The sequence below is a fragment of the Clarias gariepinus genome, chromosome 2, assembly GCF_024256425.1.
Source record: "Clarias gariepinus isolate MV-2021 ecotype Netherlands chromosome 2, CGAR_prim_01v2, whole genome shotgun sequence".
Taxonomy (NCBI): Eukaryota; Metazoa; Chordata; class Actinopteri; order Siluriformes; family Clariidae; genus Clarias; species Clarias gariepinus.
In genome coordinates, this window is record NC_071101.1 from 51,835,001 (window position 1) to 51,858,629 (window position 23,629).

The window sequence follows — 23,629 nt, forward strand, 5'->3', positions numbered from 1 at the left end:
GTGTGCGTTCTGGTGATGGAGGGCTGTAGGCGTGGTCTCTGCACTTACTGCTTCCTTCCTGTCTGAATCTCTAACCCTAACCCTAACCCTAACACCACCACCCACTCCAGTACCCCTACTATTTACACCACCACCCACTCCAATACCCCTACTATTAACACCACCACCCACTCCAGTACCCCTACTATTTACACCACCACCCACTCCAGTACCCCTACTATTTACACCACCACCCACTCCAATACCCCTACTATTTACACCACCACCCACTCCAGTACCCCTACTATTTACACCACCACCCACTCCAATACCCCTACTATTTACACCACCACCCACTCCAATACCCCTACTATTTACACCACCACCCACTCCACTACCCCTACTATTTACACCACCACCCACTCCAATACCCCTACTATTTACACCACCACCCACTCCAATACCCCTACTATTTACACCACCACCCACTCCAATACCCCTACTATTTACACCACCACCCACTCCAATACCCCTACTATTAACCCCACCACCCACTCCAGTACCCCAAACTATTTACACCGCCACCCACTCCAATACCCCTACTATTTACACCGCCACCCACTCCAATACCCCTACTATTTACCCCACCACCCACTCAAATACCCCTACTATTTACACCACCACCCACTCCAATACCCCTACTATCAACCCCACCACCCACTCCAGTACCCCAAACTATTTACACCGCCACCCACTCCAATACCCCTACTATTTACACCGCCACCCACTCCAATACCCCTACTATTTACACCGCCACCCACTCCAATACCCCTACTATTTACACCGCCACCCACTCCAGTACCCCTACTATTTACACCACCACCCACTCCAATACCCCTACTATTAACCCCACCACCCACTCCAATACCCCTACTATTAACCCCACCACCCACTCCAATACCCCTACTATTAACCCCACCACCCAATCCAATACCCCTACTATTTACACCACCACCCACTCCAGTACCCCTACTATTTACCCCACCACCCACTCCAATACCCCTACTATTTACACCTCCAATACCCCTACTATTTACACCGCCACCCACTCCAATACCCCTACTATTTACACCGCCACCCACTCCAATACCCCTACTATTTACACCGCCACCCACTCCAATACCCCTACTATTAACCCCACCACCCACTCCAATACCCCTACTATTTACACCACCACCCACTCCAATACCCCTACTATTTACACCACCACCCACTCCAATACCCCTACTATTTACACCACCACCCACTCCAATACCCCTACTATTTACACCACCACCCACTCCAATACCCCTACTATTTACACCACCACCCACTCCAATACCCCTACTATTAACCCCACCACCCACTCCAATACCACTACTATTAACCCCACCACCCACTCCAATACCCCTACTATTTACACCACCACCCACTCCAATACCCCTACTATTTACACCACCACCCACTCCAATACCCCTACTATTAACCCCACCACCCACTCCAATACCCCTACTATTTACACCACCACCCACTCCAGTACCCCTACTATTTACACCACCACCCACTCCAATACCCCTACTATTGACCCCACCACCCACTCCAATACCCCTACTATTTACACCACCACCCACTCCAATACCCCTACTATTTACACCACCACCCACTCCAATACCCCTACTATTTACACCGCCACCCACTCCAATACCCCTACCATTTACACCGCCACCCACTCCAATACCCCTACTATTTACACCACCACCCACTCCAATACCCCAAACTATTTACACCAACACCCACTCCAATACCCCTACTATTTACACCACCACCCACTCCAGTACCCCAAACTATTTACACCAACACCCACTCCAATACCCCTACTATTAATACCAACCACCCACTCCAGTACCCCTACTATTTACACCACCACCCACTCCAGTACCCCTACTATTAACCCCACCACCCACTCCAATACCCCTACGATTTACACCGCCACCCACTCCAGTACCCCAAACTATTTACACCTACACCCACTCCAATACCCCTACTATTTACACCTACACCCACTCCAATACCCCTACTATTTACACCAACACCCACTCCAATACCCCTACTATTTACACCACCACCCACTCCAATACCCCTACTATTTACACCACCACCCACTCCAGTACCCCAAACCATTTACACCACCACCCACTCCAGTACCCCTACTATTAACCCCACCACCCACTCCAGTACCCCTACTATTAACCCCACCACCCACTCCAGTACCCCAAACTATTTACACCACCACCCACTCCAATACCCCTACTATTAACCCCACCACCCACTCCAATACCCCTACGATTTACACCGCCACCCACTCCAGTACCCCAAACTATTTACACCGCCACCCACTCCAATACCCCTACGATTCACACCTACACCCACTCCAATACCCCTACGATTCACACCTACACCCACTCCAATACCCCTACGATTTACACCGCCACCCACTCCAATACCCCTACTATTTACACCACCACCCACTCCAGTACCCCAAACTATTTACACCACCACCCACTCCAATACCCCTACTATTAACCCCACCACCCACTCCAATACCCCTACTAATAACCCCACCACCCACTCCAGTACCCCTACTATTAACCCCACCACCCACTCCAATACCCCTACTATTTACACCACCACCCACTCCAGTACCCCTACTATTTACACCACCACCCACTCCAATACCCCTACTATTTACACCGCCACCCACTCCAATACCCCTACTATTTACACCGCCACCCACTCCAATACCCCTACTATTTACACCGCCACCCACTCCAGTACCCCTACTATTTACACCGCCACCCACTCCAATACCCCTACTATTAACCCCGCCACCCACTCCAGTACCCCTACTATTAATACCAACCACCCACTCCAGTACCCCTACTATTTACACCACCACCCACTCCAATACCCCTACTATTTACACCACCACCCACTCCAATACCCCTACTATTTACACCTACACCCACTCCAATACCCCTACTATTTACACCTACACCCACTCCAATACCCCTACTAATTACACTGCCACCCACTCACTACCCCTACTAATTACACTGCCACCCACTCACTACCCCTACTATTTACACCACCACCCACTCCAATACCCCTACTAATTACACTGCCACCCACTCACTACCCCTACTATTTACACCACCACCCACTCCAATACCCCTACTATTTACACCACCACCCACTTCAGTACCCCTACTATTTACACCGCCACCCACTCACTACCCCTACTATTAACCCCACCACCCACTCCAATACCCCTACTATTTACACCACCACCCACTTCAGTACCCCTACTATTAACCCCGCCACCCACTCCAATACCCCCACTATTAACCCCACCACCCACTCCAATACCCCTACTATTTACACCACCACCCACTCCAATACCCCTACTATTTACACCACCACCCACTCCAATACCCCTACTATTTACACCTCCACCCACTCCAATACCCCTACTATTTACACCGCCACCCACTCCAATACCCCTACTAATTACACCGCCACCCACTCACTACCCCTACTATTTACACCGCCACCCACTCCAATACCCCTACTATTTACACCTACACCCACTCCAATACCCCTACTAATTACACCGCCACCCACTCACTACCCCTACTATTCACACCTACACCCACTTCAATACCCCTACGATTTACACCGCCACCCACTCCAATACCCCTACTATTTACACCGCCACCCACTCCACTACCCCTACTATTTACACCGCCACCCACTCCAATACCCCTAATACTACTTAAACCACCACACACTCTACTATCCTCGCACAAATGGCTATAAAAACATGAGCCAAACTTTAGGTAACAATGTTTTTAATGTCTTGAATGTTAAGTAGATTTTACAATTGACACACTTTTAATATTTGTGCATTTTATACAATTTTGACATTTACATACATTTAGTGTGTGTACAAGTGTACATACATACAAGTGTGTGTGTGTGTGTGGGGGGGTGTTTGTGGGAGAACTTGGGAGGGTTGAAAACGAGACATGCGGCTGGATTCTGGATCAGCTGCAGAAGACGAATGGTGGACAGAGACAGGCCTGCCAGGAGCGAGGTGCAGTAGTCCAGTGCTGAAATAATAAAGGGAACATGTGTAGATTTTATACATTAATGTATTTTGTATGTTGCACACTTCATACACGGTACACACTTCATACACGGTACACACTTCATACACGGTACACACTTCATACACGGTACACATGTTCACCATATGCTCTTCACCCTGTGTGCCCTTTTTACACACGTTTCTGTTTGTACACACTCAGAAGGTAAAAGGCTTATTCTGCTGCTTACAGTTATATATTTAATCTTTTCCTTCTGGACTGTGTATGAGAGCCGGTCATGAACTCACCTCTGTGTGTATGTGTGTGTGTGTGTACGTGCATCCACTTGAGTGTGTTGCGTTCTGCTGACCTGAAGTGGACACACACACAAAGACATATACCATGCATGCTGAATGGGGAAAATAATTGCAGGTTGATGAAGTGTGTGCAATTTAGCAGAGAGTCTAAAGTTAGCAGTGGTGTGTGTGTGTGTGTGTGTGTGTGTGAGTGAGTGAGTGTACAGATTTAGTATTTTAATAAAGCCACTGCACCACTAACAGCTGCTCGAGCTTCATAAACATTGGGTGTGTGTGCACTTACACGGGTTATTGGGACCCGGAATTCTGAACACATCTTTGTGTGTGTGTGTGTGTGTGAGTGTGTGAGTGTGTGTGTGTGAGTGTGAGTGTGTGCGTGAGTGTGTGTGCGTGAGTGTGTGTGTGAGTGTGTGTGCGTGAGTGTGTGTGCGTGAGTGTGTGTGCGTGAGTGTGTGTGCGTGAGTGTGTGTGCGTGAGTGTGTGTGCGTGAGTGTGTGTGCGTGAGTGTGTGTGCGTGAGTGCGTGAGTGTGTGTGCGTGAGTGTGTGTGTGTGTGTGTGTGTGTGTGAGTGCGTGTGTGTGAGTGAGTGTGTGTGTGTGTGTGAGTGTGTGTGTGTGTGTGTGAGAGTCTGTGTGAGTGTGTGTGTGTGAGTGTGTGAGTGTGTGTGTGTGTGTGTGTGTGTGTGTGTGAGTGTGTGTGTGTGAGTGTGTGTATGTGAGTGTGTGTATGTGAGTGTGTGTGTATGTGAGTGTGTGTGTAAGTGTGAGTCTGTGTGAGTGTGTGTGTGAGTGTGTGTGTGTGTGAGTGTGAGTGTGTGTGTGTGTGTGAGTGTGTGTGTGGGTGTAGTTGTTTTTTCCAGTTAAAGCCGACAGTGTTTGTGTCCATATGATTGTTGTTTAAAATAGGAAAATTGCAGAAACACTTCACCAGAATCATTTTTATCCAAAGCTAACAAACCAACACTTCTCCAGGTTTAGACCACATCAGCTTAATGTCCTGCTCACGGTTGAGTTTCAGTCCATTCCTTTTATTTATGTTTATTTACGGTGGTTGTGTTTTGTATTTAGCACACACCGGGCCTCAGCCAGCTTGATATAAAAACTATCAAAGAAAAACTGTGTATTCATGAAAATGCCATTAATTTTAATTTTACTGTTGGAAGAAAAAGTTTTTTTTGGAATCTGTCAAGTTAACTTGGTTAATTCTAAACAAACACACACACACACACACATCTATTTTAGCTAGTCAACCTCAAATCCTTTTTAAAGCTCATATATTTTACTATTATGTTAACCCATGTCTCAAAGCACTCCCAGTGTGTGTGTGTGTGTGTGTGTGTGTGTGTGTGTGTGTGTGAGACACGGCTTCCACTGTCTAAGTCTCTCAGGGTCAGGGTCTGGTCCTGCAGGGGTTGATCTGTACATTAGCCTGCCCCCCTACATTACCAGTGTCAGGGGCAGTAACATTAGAGTGATATCACCACCAACACCACCTCCAACACCACCATCACCATGACCATCACCACGTCCAACACCACCGTCACCATGACCAACACCACCTCCAACATCACCATCACCATGACCATCACCACCTTCAACACCACCATCACCATGACCACTATCACCATGACCATCACCACCTCCAACATTACCATCACCACCTCCAACACCACTATCACCATGACCATCACCACCTTCAACACCACCATTACCATGACCACCATCACCATGACCATCACCACCTCCAACATTACCATCACCACCTCCAACACCACTATCACCATGACCATCACCACCTTCAACACCACCATTACCATGACCACCATCACCATGACCATCACCACCTTCAACACCACCATCACCATGACTACCATCACCATGACCATCATCATCTCCAACACCACCATCACCATGACCATCACCACCTTCAACACCACCATTACCATGACCACCATCACCATGACCATCACCACCTCCAACATTACCATCGCCACCTCCAACATCACCATGACCATCACCACCTCCAACACCACCATTACCATGACCATCACCACCTCCAACACCACCATCACCATGACCATCACCACGTCCAACACCACCATCACCATGACCAACACCACCTCCAACACCACCATCACCATGACCAACACCACCATCACCATGACCATCACCACGTCCAACACCACCTTCAACACCACCATCACCATGACCACCATCACCACCTCCAACATTACCATCACCACCTCCAACACCATCACCATAACCATCACCACCTCCAACACCACCATCACCATGACCAACACCACCATCACCATGACCATCACCACGTCCAACACCACCATCACCATGACCATCACCACGTCCAACACCACCATCACCATGACCATCACCACGTCCAACACCACCATCACTATGACCATCACCACGTCCAACACCACCATCACTATGACCATCACCACGTTCAACACCACCATGACCATCACCACCTTCAACACCACCATGACCATCACCACCTCCAACACCACAATCACCACAGCCTCCAACAATACTATCATCCCCTCAGCCACCACCTCCAACACTATAATCTAACATGCCACTAATTACCCCAACACCCACACCACAACTCCAATCCGTATACCATCACCCACTCCACCACTCTAAACCTCACACCATCACCCACTCCACCACTCCACTACTTACACCACCCACTCCACTACTTCACTACTCACACCATCACCCATTCCATCACTCCACCACTTACTCCACCCCGCACTCCACTACTCACACCACCACCAACTCCACCACTCCACTACTCACACCACCACCAACTCCACCACTCCACTACTTACACCACCATCCACCAATCCGTACGCCATCACTTGGCTTGTTCATCAGGGACAATCCTATCATTCTGATTCACACACATTCACATTTCATACACCTTTCCATAATTCTTTTGATTGTGTAAAGCTGAATTGAATTGTGAGTGTATGGAAGGAGGTGTGCACACACACAGGAGAGCTGATTCGCATTGATTAATTATTAATGTTTGAGACCTATTCTGCACTGGAGAGGTGACACTGACTTCACCTTCATCTTTCCTCTCCCAGTATTTTCTCAGCACTACACGATACCATTTATTTTCGTAGCCATGAGTTAAAAGTACATCAGATCTGCCTCAGAGTAATTCTTAGCCATTGTGAAACTTTATAAGGATTATGTTGGGCTTGGTGGAGTGTTTTGTTGGATTTTATTCCATAAACACACACACACACACACAGCTCTGAGGAAAGAACTTTAAACCCACTTGTTGTCAGTGGTGCAAAGTGAGGTGTGTGTGTGTGTGTGTGTGTGTGTGTGTGTGTGTGTGTGTGTGTTAAGCACTCTAATGTTTTTATAATGATCGGTGCTGAATCTTTATGCTTTAATTATCGTATCATTATATCATTATATCATTACATCGTTCTGCAGTCAGCTCAGCTCTAAAACCGTACAGCTCAAAAACACTTCCTTTTTTTTTTTCTTACCCCAGGCCGCACCTCAGTGTGGGTATAATTATATCGTGTCCCAATCCACAGCACTCTCACTACCTAGGGCACTATTTTAGGCCTCTTCTGGTTTACACTTGTGTCTCCACATGGACTGGAGGACGTCCAGCACACATCATAAAATCCCACCCTCTATTTATTTATACTTGTCTATACGTTTTTCAATATTAATGTCCACACGAGCCCGAATACCCACAATGCTTTGCACGAATTTAAACCACCATGTGTCGAGGAGCTATGCTAGTAGCGTTATCGTTGTCCATAGTGTCCATAGCACACAGGTCGCAGGGTGTGTTCATTCCCACTTGTTCTCCCTGACTCCGCCCTCTATGCACATCTTGCTGCATGACCACACCCACAAATTACACCCTCAGCATGATTTCTCATGAGGTTTGAAGCTTCTCAGTACAGCTGCCCTCATGTCACCCAGGTTAGCAGCACATTATACCAACACGCCTAAGGGGAACATCAATGTTCCAGATGGTTCTCTCACTTGGTGACTTTATTATTTTATAAGTACTGCACACTCCTGTACAGTCGGTGGTGAGTGTTTATATTGTCTGCTCGTTTCTTGGATCTCATGTTCATGACCTCATCACCTCATGGTGCACAGTAAGGAGTGCAGCCACCTGCGTCACTGGTGTAACTGTTTTCCTCCTGGTGATGTGAGTGTTTAGAGGATCAGGAAATCCCATGTTTAGTGAGTCTGGCTGATTTCTGTGGATCTTTGTGGTGACTCTAGAATTCAGCAGGAGAGTGCAGGTTCAGCCTGAGGAAGAAACCTCGAGAGGAACCAGCCTCGGAAGGAAACTCGTCCTCATCTGGCTGATATCAGATAGTGAGATCCTGAAGTAATTAGACCCCACTGCAGGACACATCAGTGTATAGGGCAGAAGGGGGCAGGGTGGCTGGTGTCTCAGGAGTGCCACATGTCGCGTGACAGAGAGCGAGAGCTTGAGGAAGAGCCAGTGAGTGTATTTGGACTTCCAACGTCCAAATAACAAATAAACCATTTCCCTTTAAAGATGTAAATAAACACTCTTGCACTCTGCATTCTTGTCAGGGGGTCTTCAAGCTCTTCATGGTGTGGCACAGGAACATTTCTCCTGGAACGACGCCACGTCCACACCTAGCTGTTGCACTGACCTGAGATCTGTGTGTCGTGGTGTGTTTTCGTGCTGGAAGCTTCAGTAAAGGATCGTGTGCTTTAGGTACTCAGGGGTCTGATGTGTACCGAGTGAACCCCATGGTAACGTTTCCCAGAGTCACTTCAGTTCTTCTACTGTCAATGATGAGCACATGCGTTCCTAATGATGTGGAAAAAGTGTATGTATGTGTGTGTGTGTGTGTTTGTGTGTGTGTGTGTGTGACAGTGTGCACAGCGTTATCTCTGTCTGTGTTGTGTAAGTCAGTGTTTATTGTCTGCCAGAAGCTCTTTGATGTGGCAGATTGTTCATTCTGTTCTGAACACGCCTTTCTCATCAGAGCTAACGAGTCCGCATTACCCACAATGCACTGCTGTTTATACGAATCTATAGCATTACTAACATAAGTCTTAGAAGTGTGCAAGTTTAAGGTCTATGTTCTACAACTTTAACTTTACACACACACACACACACACACACACACACACACACACACACCAGAAGTGCATTATGAGTAAAACAGTTTAGGACATGTGTTTGTGTTTCTGTGTGTGTGTGTGTGTGTGTGGTGTTGCACTTGTTGTATGTTGCCATGCAAACACTATGTTCACAGCAGTGTATTCTTTTCTCACATATGTTTATTTAAATCTATTTAACAGGTGCTGATGTCATCGCTCACTCAGTCTGGGGTTTATAAGCCGTGTCATTTATTTTACACTAAAAATTCCAGCAATTGTAAACCACACACACACACACACACACACACACACACACACACACACACACACACACATCAATGTGTCTTCATACACTGAAAACACTCTCTCTAACATACACTGAGATTAGTCCTGTGTGTCTCTGTGTGACTGTTTAAAGTGGTAAATGATGGAACCCTCACAAACCCAAACAAACTCCTTCAACAAACCCCTAGATACCTGAATAACCCAGTGCAAACCCCTACACACCCAAACAAACCCAAACAAAAGTGCACAGCGACCAAGACCATGGAGTGATGGTAACATCTTCCTTTTTCAATATAGAGCAGAGCAGATCTGTGAATTCATGATACCATCAATAAGATGCAGCGACACCAGCAGCACTGATGCAGCCCCACACAAGGATGCTGCCACCACCATGTTTCACTGTAGGCACCATGCATTTTTCTTTCTACTTCTCGGCTTTGCGACACCATGCAGTTTTGATGCCATCAGTTTTAAAAACATTTATCTTCGTCTTATCACTTCCATGTTGACAGCATGAAATGTGAAGGGCTGTCCTGTGTTAAGTCACGCCCTTTTATAATCAACTGTCTGCTGGACAACTGTTTACTGAATAATTAGACTCACCTGGAGTTGAATTCTTTTAAATGTTGATTTTGTTGTCTAAAATGTAGCTGTTCTCCTGGCACTTTCATTGGGGTGTACTCATTTTTGCAGTGTGGAACAATACTATTTGCTGTGTCCAAATGAACAAATCTTGTTTGCAGTCTTTGGGCGGCGTTTGTGGGAGTGTTTTTGTAGTGAAGTGTCCCATAAACAGTGCTGCTTCTGAGAGAAGAGTCATGGTTTTCTGACAAATCTGTTGGGGTGTAACTCATTTATACTGAGCACTGGACTGAGTGTGTGATTGCTTGTGTGTGTGTGTGTGTGTGTGTGTAAATTTGTTGCATGTTAATGGAAGAATGTTGATGTTCTTTTTGAACTTGTTTGGAGTAACATTTAACTCAGAGTTTCTCAGATCTTCAACATGGCCTTTGAACTTTAAAATGTGTGTGTGTGTGTGTGTGTCTGTGTGTGTGTGGTTTATTTAATTTATTTATCTACAAACTCAATGTCTCTTTGGCATGCAACACTACAGATCTCTCCCGTTCGGGTGTGTGTGCAGGATACTCGTGTGTCTCTGGTTTTTGTGTTTGTTGATGTTCAGCGAGATTTTTGACAGTGGAGGAGGACGTGACAGCAACCTGTTGCTGAAGCTGCTCCTCTGTTTGGTGATTGTGTTGTGCCATGGATGTGATGGTTAAAGGTGGTAGAGATGGTGTAGAGGTGTGGAGGTTGAGATGGTGGAAATGGTGTGGAGGTGGAGATTATGTAGAAGTGTGGAGGTGACGGTGGAGTGGAGGCAGAAATGGTGTGGAGGTGGAGAAGGTGACGATGGTGTAGAGGTGAAGCAGGTGGAGGGGTTTAGAGGTGTGCAGATGGAGATGGTGTGAAGGTGGAGAAGGTGACAAGGTAGAGGTGGTAGAGATGGTGTAGATATATGGAGTTGGAGATTGTGTAGTGGTAGAGGTGGTTTAGGGGTGTCGGGGTGAAGATGGTGTAGAGGTGTTGAGGTAGGTGTGATAGAGACAGTGTGGAAGTGGAGATGGTGTGAAAGTGATGATGCATAAAGGTGTGGAGGTGGAGATTGTGTAGCGGGGGAGAGGTAGACATGATGGAGATGGTGTGGAGGTAGAGGTGACATAAAGGTGACGATGGTGAAGTTGTGGAGATGGAGATTGTGTAAATGGTGTGGTAGACATGGTGGAGATGACGTGGAAGTGGAGATGGTGTATAAGGTGCGGAGGTGTAGATTGTGTAGCGGTAGAGATGATGTAGAGGTGTGATGGAGATGGTGTAGAGGTGTTGAGGTAGACATGGTGAAGACGGAGGTCACAGCTCTGTATAAATCTCCATACTCCACACATTCCACTGTTTACACTCAAACTCTGTGAATTATACTCAGTCTCATTACACTCATTACTGTAGAACCTGTTCACTCTGAACTGACCTCGACACACACACACACACACACACACACACACACACACACACACACATGCACACTCACACAGATACAAACAGATAACATCTCATGCACCCTTTCACATACATAATCACTCATACTCGCACACACCCAGATAACATCTCACACACAGAATCTTAGACACACACACACGCACACACAGAAGCGCACACACACATGCCACACGTTAGTGTATTATAGTGTGTTGTAGTGTATTATAGTGTGTTATAGTGTGTTATAGTGTGTTATAGTGTGTTATAGTGTATTATAGTGTGTTATAGTGTATTATAGTGTATTATAGTGTGTTATAGTGTATTATAGTGTGTTGTAGTGTATTATAGTGTATTATAGTGTATTATAGTGTATTATAGTGTGTTATAGTGTGTTATAGTGTATTATAGTGTGTTATAGTGTGTTATAGTGTATTATAGTGTGTTATAGTGTATTATAGTGTGTTGTATTGTATTATAGTGTGTTGTATTGTATTATAGTGTATTATAGTGTGTTGTAGTGTATTATAGTGTGTTATAGTGTATTATAGTGTATTATAGTGTGTTATAGTGTATTATAGTGTGTTGTAGTGTGTTGTAGTGTATTATAGTGTATTATAGTGTGTTATAGTGGATTATAGTATATTATAGTGTGTTATAGTGTATTATAGTGTATTATAGTGTGTTATAGTGTGTTATAGTGTGTTATAGTGTATTATAGTGTGTTGTAGTGTATTATAGTGTATTATAGTGTGTTATAGTGTATTATAGTGTATTATAGTGTGTTATAGTGTGTTATAGTGTATTATAGTGTATTATAGTGTGTTATAGTGTGTTATAGTGTATTATAGTGTGTTATAGTGTGTTATAGTGTATTATAGTGTGTTATAGTGTATTATAGTGTGTTGTATTGTATTATAGTGTGTTGTATTGTATTATAGTGTATTATAGTGTGTTGTAGTGTATTATAGTGTATTATAGTGTGTTATAGTGTATTATAGTGTATTATAGTGTGTTATAGTGTATTATAGTGTGTTATAGTGTGTTATAGTGTATTATAGTGTGTTGTAGTGTATTATAGTGTATTATAGTGTGTTATAGTGTATTATAGTGTATTATAGTGTGTTATAGTGTATTATAGTGTATTATAGTGTGTTATAGTGTGTTATAGTGTATTATAGTGTGTTATAGTGTATTATAGTGTGTTGTATTGTATTATAGTGTGTTGTATTGTATTATAGTGTGTTATAGTGTGTTATAGTGTATTATAGTGTATTATAGTGTGTTGTAGTGTATTATAGTGTGTTGTAGTGTATTATAGTGTGTTATAGTGTATTATAGTGTGTTATAGTGTATTATAGTGTATTATAATATTTTATAGTTTGTTTTAGTGTATTATATTGTATTCTAGTGTGTTATCTATTAAAGTGTACTATATAGATATACTGGATGTGTCATAGAGTGTTACAGTGTATATATAATACATGATAATCAGTGTTGAGTGTGAGGCGTTACAAAGAAAGCGTTAGAGTACTTGGATGACTTTTTAATGTAACGAGTAATCTAACGCGTCAGGTCGACATTTAAGTCCCAGTTATTTAGTTACGTTTTCAAAAATGTAATCCGTTATTCAGACAATTTATGTAATTCGTTAGCCAGACAGCAGTCATTCCCAATCCGTTAGTGTGTGTGTGTGAAAGTTGTCCTACAAGCCCCGCCCCTGACCACCCAACCCCCCCCCCCCCCACCCGTTATTCCTGCTGTTGTACCTCTATCTCACATATGCAGTTTGACTATGCGAGGACCGACACACACGGAAAGATGCCACGTAGGTGAGATAGGGGTATCAGTAGGTGAGATGGGGGATTAGTAGGTGAGATGGGGTATTAGTAGGTGAGATGGGGGATTAGTAGGTGAGATGGGGGTATTAGTAGGTAAGAAAGGGGTATCAGTAGGTGAGATAGGGGGATTAGTAGGTGAGATGGGGTATTAGTAGGTGAGATAGGGGGATTAGTAGGTGAGATAGGGGGATGAGTAGGTGAGATAGCGGGATCAGTAGGTGAGATAGGGGGATTAGTAGGTGAGATGGGGTATTAGTAGGTGAGATGGGGTATTAGTAGGTGAGATAGGGGGATTAGTAGGTGAGATGGGGGATTAGTAGGTGAGATAGGGGGATTAGTAGGTGAGATGGGGGGATAAGTAGGTGAGATGGGGGGATTGGTAGGTGAGAATGGGGGATTAGTAGGTGAGATGGGGTATTGGTAGGTGAGATAGGGGGATGAGTAGGTGAGATAGCGGGATCAGTAGGTGAGATAGCGGGATCAGTAGGTGAGATAGGTGAGATAGGGGTATTAGTAGGTGAGATGGGGTATTAGTAGGTGAGATGGGGTATTAGTAGGTGAGATGGAGGGATTAGTAGGTGAGATGGGGGGGTTATTAGGTGAGATGGGGGATTAGTAGGTGAGAGGGGGATTAGTAGGTGAGATGGAGGGATTAGTAGGTGAGATGGAGGGATTAGTAGGTGAGATGGGGGGATTATTAGGTGAGATGGGGGATTAGTAGGTGAGATAGGGGTATCAGTAGGTGAGATAAGGGGGATGAGTAGGTGAGATGGGGGGATGAGTAGGTGAGATGGGGGGATTATTAGGTGAGATGGGGGATTAGTAGGTGAGATAGGGGTATTAGTAGGTGAGATGGGGGGATTAGTAGGTGAGATGGGGGATTAGTAGGTGAGATGGGGGTATTAGTAGGTGAGATAGGGGTATCAGTAGGTGAGATAGGGGTATCAGTAGGTGAGATGTGGGTATTAGTAGGTGAGATAGGGGTATTAGTAGGTGAGATGGGGGTATTAGTAGGTGAGATGGGGGTATTAGTAGGTGATATAGGGGGATTAGTAGGTGAGATGGGGGATTAGTAGGTGAGATAGGGGTATTAGTAGGTGAGATGGGGGTATTAGTAGGTGAGATGGGGGGATTAGTAGGTGAGATGGGGGGCTTAGTAGGTGAGATGGGGTATTAGTTGGTGAGATAGGGGTATTAGTAGGTGAGATGGGGGTATTAGTAGGTGAGATGGGGGTATTAGTAGGTGAGATGGGGGGATTAGTAGGTGAGATGGGGGGATTAGTAGGTGAGATGGGGGGATTAGTTGGTGAGATGGGGGGATTAGTTGGTGAGATGGGGGGATTAGTAGGTGAGATGGGGGGATTAGTAGGTGAGATGGGGGGATTAGTTGGTGAGATGGGGGGATTAGTTGGTGAGATGGGGGGGATTAGTTGGTGAGATGGGGGGGATTCAGTAATATTTTTTAGTTCTAAGATTGAAATGCCTTATGAACAAATGCTTACCAGTGCTTAATCAGTTGGTCCACATCTTCCACTAATTACACCATAAGACATTTCAGGAGATACTCTCTTCATACATTCACCTCCAGCCTCTGGGCATGTAAAAACAAACATAGTAATGTTGGTTATGTTAGGCTTGTGAAGCGTGATAATATAAACATGGCAGACATTGAAACCTGTATTCAGACAGCATTCACTAACCTGTGAACAAGTTAAACTAAAATGTTTTATTTTGCTAGTAATTTAGTGCGTCACAGCCAACTTGATTTGGATGCCTTGCTCAGCTCCTTTCACTATAAATAAATAAATAAATAAATACATATATAATTTGACACCAAGCTAATTTCTGTTTTTTTGAGCAAGTACATACCTGATCAAGAACTTGAAGATGAAGATTATATCTCTGCTCTACTATCTGACCATTCCTCCCTTGTTTCTAATAATCTCAATGAGTTTGTAGTGTTGCTTGTTCGAGGAAACCAGCTTGCTTGAAGTTGAGCAGTTATAATTCTCAGAAACTCATTACTGATCTAAAAAAAAAAAATGAACAAAAAAAATTCCTAGAAAATCTTAATTACAGTATGTATAGAAAGAATCACCCCCCTCCACACACACACACACCTTTAAAATAACTTCATTCTATTGCTTTGTAAGTGCTCACTACTCATAATACAATAAACCCATGAACATAATTCATTTTGCAGGATAACTGAAATTATTCTCTGATATTATCAGATAATTCAACTACTAATTTTTAGTGCTTCATCATTTTCAGGGAGTTTATTTTAGGACATTTAGATTACACTGACATTTACTAAATTCATGGCAATTCTATTGTATCATTTCCATTTCAGAATTTATCCACATAATGTTTTTATTTGTGCATTTTAGGACTTAATTTCTGGAGTATGGGTAAAGTAATACCCTTTCAGAAAAGCTAACAGACCTGTAAACACAAAAGTGAATAAAGATTTCATGTTTACTTTTGGACTTGTTGGACTTGTAGTAACGTTAAATCAACGTGTCAAAAATTGCTGCCAGTGTTTATATACTGAGAACCTTAAAAACGTGTGATAAAGTGTTACCAGTATGTCAGGAACATGTGCTAATGCCCCGTTTCATACGAGGGAATATAGTTTCAGCGATATTACATTACTTACACGTTAGCAAGTCCAGAAGGTTTTAATCATAACTATAAGTACAGTACAAACATCACTCACTCCAAACTGGCCGTTCTGTGTTTGGGTCACTTTCCTATTAATTTTTATGGTACTTAAATATAATTAATTTCATGTTATTCAGCACAGCCGACTTGGCATAGAAACTCCGGTGTTTTTGAAAATAAATGCGTTAGTTCGCTAATGCTACTGTAGGTAATATAGGTGTTTTTAGCTGGTAAACATAGACACAAAATACAATCTACAAAGTAGTTGTTCCTGACATAAATCTTAAATTTGCTCATGGAAAAGATACATTTAACATAGAAATGACGTGAGTTTGCTTTCTTACCTGTTGTTTCCTTTGAAAAACGATGGCCGCCAGCAAAACGTGATACAGTCCGAGATAATACGGACTGAGGTCACGTGACACGGCGAACCTTTGGTTTGAAGCAGAAATGTCCTTTGAGTGAACGTATTACATTTAAGTTTAAACAGTGGCTTTGATGTTTGCTTTTAAGCATCGTAAAAATATCAGTTTTGTATAGGAAATCAAAAATTGACATCAGATTATTGTAGAAACATTCTTTATATCAATGACTCAGCAGTTTCACTTTTTTCAGTCCACTGCAAAAAATGAAAACTCTTTTGTGATTCCTCATGCATGTTGTTTTAGTCAAGACCTTTATAATTATTCTACCATCATCACTCAGTCAAGTTCGGCCCATAATCTGTTAACTACTAATACCCCTATCTCACCTACTAACAGCCCTATCTCACCTACTAATACCCCTATCTCACCTACTAATACCCCCATATCACCTACTGATACCCCTATCTCACCTACTGATACCCCATCTCACCTACTAATACCTCCATCTCACCTACTAATACCCCTATCTCACCTATTAATACCCCTATCTCACCTACTAATCTCCTATCTCACCTACTAATCCCCCATCTCACCTACTAATACCTCCATCTCACCTACTAATACCCCCATCTCACCTACTAATACCCCTATCTCACCTACTAACAGCCCTATCTCACCTACTAATACCCCTATCTCACCTACTAATACCCCTATCTCACCTACTAATACCCCTATCTCACCTACTGATACCCCTATCTCACCTACTGATACCCCATCTCACCTACTAATACCTCCATCTCACCTACTAATACCCCTATCTCACCTACTAATCTCCTATCTCAACTACTAATCCCCCATCTCACCTACTAATCCCCCTATCTCACCTACTAATCCCCCATCTCACCTACTAATAGCCCTATCTCACCTACTGATACCCCTATCTCACCTATTAATACCCCTATCTCACCTACTAATCCCCCTATCCCACCTACCGATACCCCCATCTCACCTACCGATACCCCCATCTCACCTACCGATACCCCCATCTCACCTACCGATACCCCCATCTCACCTACCGATGTAACTGATTACTTTTTAATGACAGTAATTTTGTAATGTAATTAGTTACTTTAAAAACAAACGTGCCCCAACACTGTTGATAATATACTATAGTGTATTATGGTGTATTATAATGTATTAGTTTGTTACAATGTATTATAATGTATTATAGTTGTTACAGTATATTGCTGCTGCCTGGGCTGTAGTTCTCTCTTACCACCACATGATGGCAGGACACTCTACTATTTTGTCTGTCCACAATGGGCTGCACACACACACACACACACACACACACACACACAGAGGACATGTGTTTAATATAATATCAATGAAGGTTTTCATACTAGAAGACACAAAGTTTACTGAGAATGCTGAAGCATGTTTAAAGACAAAGTGTGTGTGTGTGTGTGTGTATAGAGGACTCTGGATGGTACTTCCCGAGTGTGAAGCGTGATCCTGAGCGATATCTACAGACGTGTCCTGAATCAGTGTGTCAGTGGCTGAGGAACCTAAAAGAGAGCGGGAAAGTTCTGCTGCTTATCACCAGCTCACACTCTGACTACTGCAGACTAGTGTGTGAACACATCCTAGGGTGAGTCTGTCCTAGAAACACACACACACACACTCATCTGATCATTGATTATGTCCCTGATCTGACCCCTCTTCCTGAGAAACGTGTTGGTTATCACCTGCATGGAGGACACGCTGGTTTGATGAGCTCTTGGCTGTCACATGATCCTCTGAGAAGATGCTGAAATATCTGATGTGTGTTTATGTGACTGAGGCGGATCAGAGATGGAAAAGGAGGAACAATCTAATTAGGGGTTCCTGAGCCACTGCTGCAGAACTGCAGCTTGAGCTCTTTGGAAGTTTTGAATTTGCAGATGTTGAAGTGTCCTTCTGGTCTAATGCGGAAAGGTCACTCAGAGTTCTGAACATCAAAAGTCAGTCACTTTATTATGAACGAAGCACACCAGGTGTTGGAGTAGTTCTCATGGAGCCATAGCACAGAGTGACCTCCAGAGAAACCTGGGCAAGATCCACAAAAATGTTAATGAATGATCATATCATGTGTTCTTCATCATCACCTCTTTTATTGTCTCCATCATCTGTGCTTCATCATGTGTGTTCAGGAAGGATTTTGAGGACCTTTTTGATGTTATCATCACCAATGCACTGAAGCCAGGTTTCTTCTCTCTAATTCCACACCAGAGACCCTTCAGGACCCTCGGTGAGACACACACACACACACACACACACACACACACACACACGTCTACACAAAAACTGATGTAAGATGTCACAGTGTCAGTTCTTACAGATTGTCAGTTTAAAATCACTCCAGTCGGAGATTATATATATATATATATAATATACTACCTGTATTTTGGCAGCTCGTTGTTTAATTGTAATTATTGTGAGACGATGTGTGTGAATCAGATGATCAGATCGTCCCTGATGAACGAGCCGAGGGTGACGGTGCTGAGGGAAAAACTCCCTGAGATGGTAATAGGAAGAAACCTTGAGAGGAACCAGACTCAACAGGGAACCCATCCTCATCTGGGTGATAACAGATAGCAGGGATTGATCTGCACTCATTCTGTGTGTTAGGAGGCTGGAAGTTCAGTATAACAGGAGATGTGGAGAAGTTCATATGGAGTCCAGTTTGTTATTGAGGCATAAGGGAGACTCATAGGAAACTCCAGTCCTGAACTATTGAGCGACTGCAGTCACGAGTCCTCAGATTAAAAAACTCTTCTACTGCTGGAAATATGGTGTGTGACACAAAAGGATAATGTGCTGGGTTTCTCCTGAGGATCAGATGGGACTGGGAGGGTGTACTGGAGCCCGTGTCTTGGTCTCTGTCTTTTTCTTTTCTAAAACCTTTCCTTACTGCTTGAACACACGTTCTCGGTTCTAGACAGAGCATTCTCCTAACAATTTTTTATCCTTGGGCCAAAATATTCAGCGAGACAGAAACACACTCTGGTTCTGATAAACCTTCTGTCTGAAACAACAAAATAAGCAACATGAAAACCAAGACGGAGGGGAGTGTGAGGGTTCAGGCATTACAGGGCTGCGGTGAACGTGCTGATGTTTTAGGACCAAGTTGCTGCAGGACTGACAAAACACTTTTAAATGCTCTCTCTCTCTCTCTCTCTCTCCCCTCCTATCTGTCTCTCTTTCTACTCTGTCTGTCTCTCTGTACAGTGAGTGATGTGGAGAGTGGGACAGGCCTGCCTTCTTTGGAAAAGTGTGGTTGGTTCTCACAGGGAAACTGGCTACACCTACATGACCTGCTCAAATCCCTGACCAGCAAACAGCAGCCCAAGGTGTGTGTGTGTGTGAGAAAGAGAGAGAGAGAGAAAGAAAGAAATCATTTTGACTGTTATAATACTTCAGGTGTGTGTGTGTGTGTGTGTGTGTGTGTAGGTGGTGTATTTTGGGGACAGTATGCGCTCTGACATGTTTCCAGTGGTCACTTTTGCAAACTGGGAGACTGTATTGATCCTGGAGGAGATGGAGGCGGAGGGTATGGCCACAGAGAAAGACGAGAGCTCTGCCTCCAACCAGAACTCCGCCCACAATCAGGGTCCTGCAGAGAAAAGGGGAAAGTTTGATGTAAGTCACCTAAGCTGGTAATGGGCTGTGTCCCAAATCATTCAACTACATTCACTCACTCATCGTCCATATCGCTTTATCCTGTATTCAGGGTCGCAGGGGGTCTCAAGCCTATTCCAGGAGGGCACAAACGGGGTGACAATTTATTGCAAGGCACAGACACACCAAACACACACACACACAATGGGCAATTAGCCTAATCTGCAGGTCTTTAGACTGTGGGAGAAAACCGGAGTAGCCAAAGGAGTCCCACCAAGCACGGGGAGAACAAAGACGCAAATCTAACCTGGGCGGGAATTGAACCCGGACCCTGGAGGTGCCATGCGACAGTGCTAACCACTACACCACCGTGCCGCCCACTAAACTACAGAGGGGGATAAAATAATATACCTGTTGTTGTACTTGCTACCTAACGTGTGTGTGTGTGTGTGTGTGTGTGTGTGTGTGTGGGCAGGAGTGTATGAAGGCCCCCTCAGCTGTTTCTGAGCAGTGGGGCTCGTATTTCATGGACGTACAGCTGGATGAAGCTGGACAGGAGCGCCACATGCTGACCTGGTGCTGCAGCTCCATCCACAAATACAGCAGTGTGGCTATACCCAGTGTGGAAAGTATAGCAGGTATACACAAAAACACACAGAGACAGACCTGCCGAGAGTAAGGTACAGTAGTCCAGTCTTGAAATAACAAGAGACTGAATGAGTACCTGATTCCCCTGTGTGGAGAGAAAGCAATGACAGACAGTCGGGTTAAACATGCTGAGATCCGGATGGGAATCCGAGTGTTCAAGGGAGGAAAGGAGAGAGTTCATTGAGTGTTATTCACATAAAAATGGTATGGAAAGCTGTGTAAGGGTATGACCTCCCCGAGAGGTCATCAGGTATAGAGGGAGAACAGAAGAGGACCAAGTACTGAGCCTTGCGGGATGCCAGAGTAGATGTGGATCCTGGATGTTGTGAGATGGCCTCGAGCATTGTGGGAGGGATTGGGTTAAGGAACAGTTGGGGGGATCTCGTGGCTTGGTAAATATCTGGGAGATTTTTGCTTTTTTCCCATCCTAAAAGATGAAAGAAAGAAAGTCTCTCTCTCTCTCTCTCTCTCTCACACACACACACACACACACACACACACACACACACACACACACACCAATATATTATAAAGTGGAATATGTTATGTCAGACTGTTAGATTTTTTTAATAAAAATAAACATTCAGTATCTAATATATTGTAATGATGTGTGTGTGTGTGTGTGCGCATGTGTGTCTTCCCCCAGGTCTTCCTCTAAATTTCCAGTTTAAGCGGTTCTCCCAGACTCAACCTTGCACGTCTGGCTATTACCCATCAGCCCCAGGCTCCTTACTGAAGAGGGAGGAGTCCTGAGCTATCCAGTGGTGTGTGTGTGTGTGTGTGTGTGTATGTAGTGTCAAGGTTGGGTGTAACTGTAAAATTGTCATTTTTCATTTACAGTGCCAGTATATCACCACACTGTAGACACACAGAGAGTGTGTGTGTGTGTGTGTGTGTTTGAATTATCCTGCAAAAAAGTGTGAAAACCGATTAGGTGTTATATTGTCAAAAGTGTTTTGTTAAGGTGTCAGTGTTTATTTTGTAACTGAAGCAGTTATATATGTGTGTGTGTGTGTGTGTGTGTGTGCATAAAGATGAACATTAAAAGTTGTGAATTGTTCCCTCCTTGCCATTCTGTGATTGTTAGCGATGTGTGTTCGTTTGTTCAGACGTCTTTGTACGTTACAGGTGAATAAAGACGTCTCGGACACGTGTGTGTGTGTGTGTGATCATTACTCTGTGTGTGTGTGTTCTTGAGTTTCTCTCCAGCTGAACCTTACCTCCAGGTGTGTGAGGGCTGAGAGAAGACTAAAGTGTGTTATTGTTGCATTTATAAATGAATCATTTAATTTTTAACAATATTTTTCTTGACATTAAACAGGTATATAACCGAGTAAACATGTAGTGTTTCAATGCACACTTTATAACCCCCTTAAAAAACCCTGTACCCCCCCGGGATTTACAGACGGGAAGAACCGACCACACACACAAAAGCTTCCACCTGAACGCCTGGACAGGAGTGTCGCTAGAGACAATTAACGCCGTTTAGCTGGAGTTCGACACTCACCTTCCTCTCCACTGACACCAAAAAGAGCAATCAGAGGGTCTGGTTCAAGAAACTCATCCCTCCAGAATTTTTCCAAACTTGTGCATGTCCAGTACATCTGAATATGGGACGCCCCTTTGCTTTTACACTCATCACAGCAAGGGTCGACATCTGGGTAGAAACGAGGAAGCGTAAGTTTGGAGAAATGAGCCCTGTGTACAACCGTAACCTGTAATAAAGAGTGATGAGCACGTAAATTCAAATTTATTTGTCACATACACAGTCATACACAGTACGATATGCAGTGAAATGCTTATACGACCGCCGGTGCCCTTAAAAGGAAAATAAAAAACTATATATAAGGAATAAATATTAATAAAAGAAATAAAATACAAAGGAAAATAAATGTAACTAGTAAAATTAACAACTGTACAAATAAGGGCATGTAAAAATATCACAAAATGTAGAATATAGGAATATGGGGGGGGGGGAATATATATATATATATAAAATTAAAAAATGTTTTAAAGTGGCATTAAAATGTCTTAAAGTGTCAGAGTGGCAAAGTGTCATGTGCAATGGCAGGTAAACATGTATTGTATAAAGTGACATGTGCAATAGCTTCAGATATGTAAATATGTATTGCATGAATGTGTCCATGATTGTCCAGTCAGTGTCAATGTTTAAAAGACATTAACTCCTGTGTGGTGTGATTGTGATTGAGAGACCTTATCGCCTGCGGGAAGAAGCTCCTCCTCAGTCTCTCTGTGTTGGCCTTCAAGGAGCGGAATCGCTTCCCAGACCGCAACAGAGTAAACGTTGTCCGTTATTGGGGTGGCTAAGGTCCTTCACAATCTTCCTGGCCTTGGTCCAGCACCGCTTGCTGTAGATTGAGTGCAGGTCAGGGAGCTCGGTGCAGATGATGCACTCAGCTGATCGCACCATCCTCTGTAGAGCTCGTCTGTCCTGCATGGTGCTGTTTCCAAACCAGGTCGTAATGTTTCCCGTCAGGATGCTCT

The 23,629-nt window shown here is 43.9% G+C and overlaps 1 protein-coding gene across 1 annotated transcript in view; it reads left to right on the forward strand.

Moving 5' to 3' along the window:
* Nucleotides 1-22,372, forward strand: part of nt5dc1 (5'-nucleotidase domain containing 1) — a 35,154-nt gene extending 12,782 nt beyond the window's left edge. The window contains exons 7-12 of the mRNA XM_053491212.1: nt 18,293-18,467; nt 19,009-19,106; nt 20,087-20,208; nt 20,309-20,497; nt 20,952-21,114; nt 21,771-22,372. Of these exons, the coding sequence (XP_053347187.1) occupies nt 18,293-18,467; nt 19,009-19,106; nt 20,087-20,208; nt 20,309-20,497; nt 20,952-21,114; nt 21,771-21,877 (854 nt within the window). The 3' untranslated portion in view covers nt 21,878-22,372. The remainder of the gene's footprint in view (nt 1-18,292; nt 18,468-19,008; nt 19,107-20,086; nt 20,209-20,308; nt 20,498-20,951; nt 21,115-21,770) is intronic.
* The last annotated feature ends 1,257 nt before the right edge of the window (nt 22,373-23,629 follow it).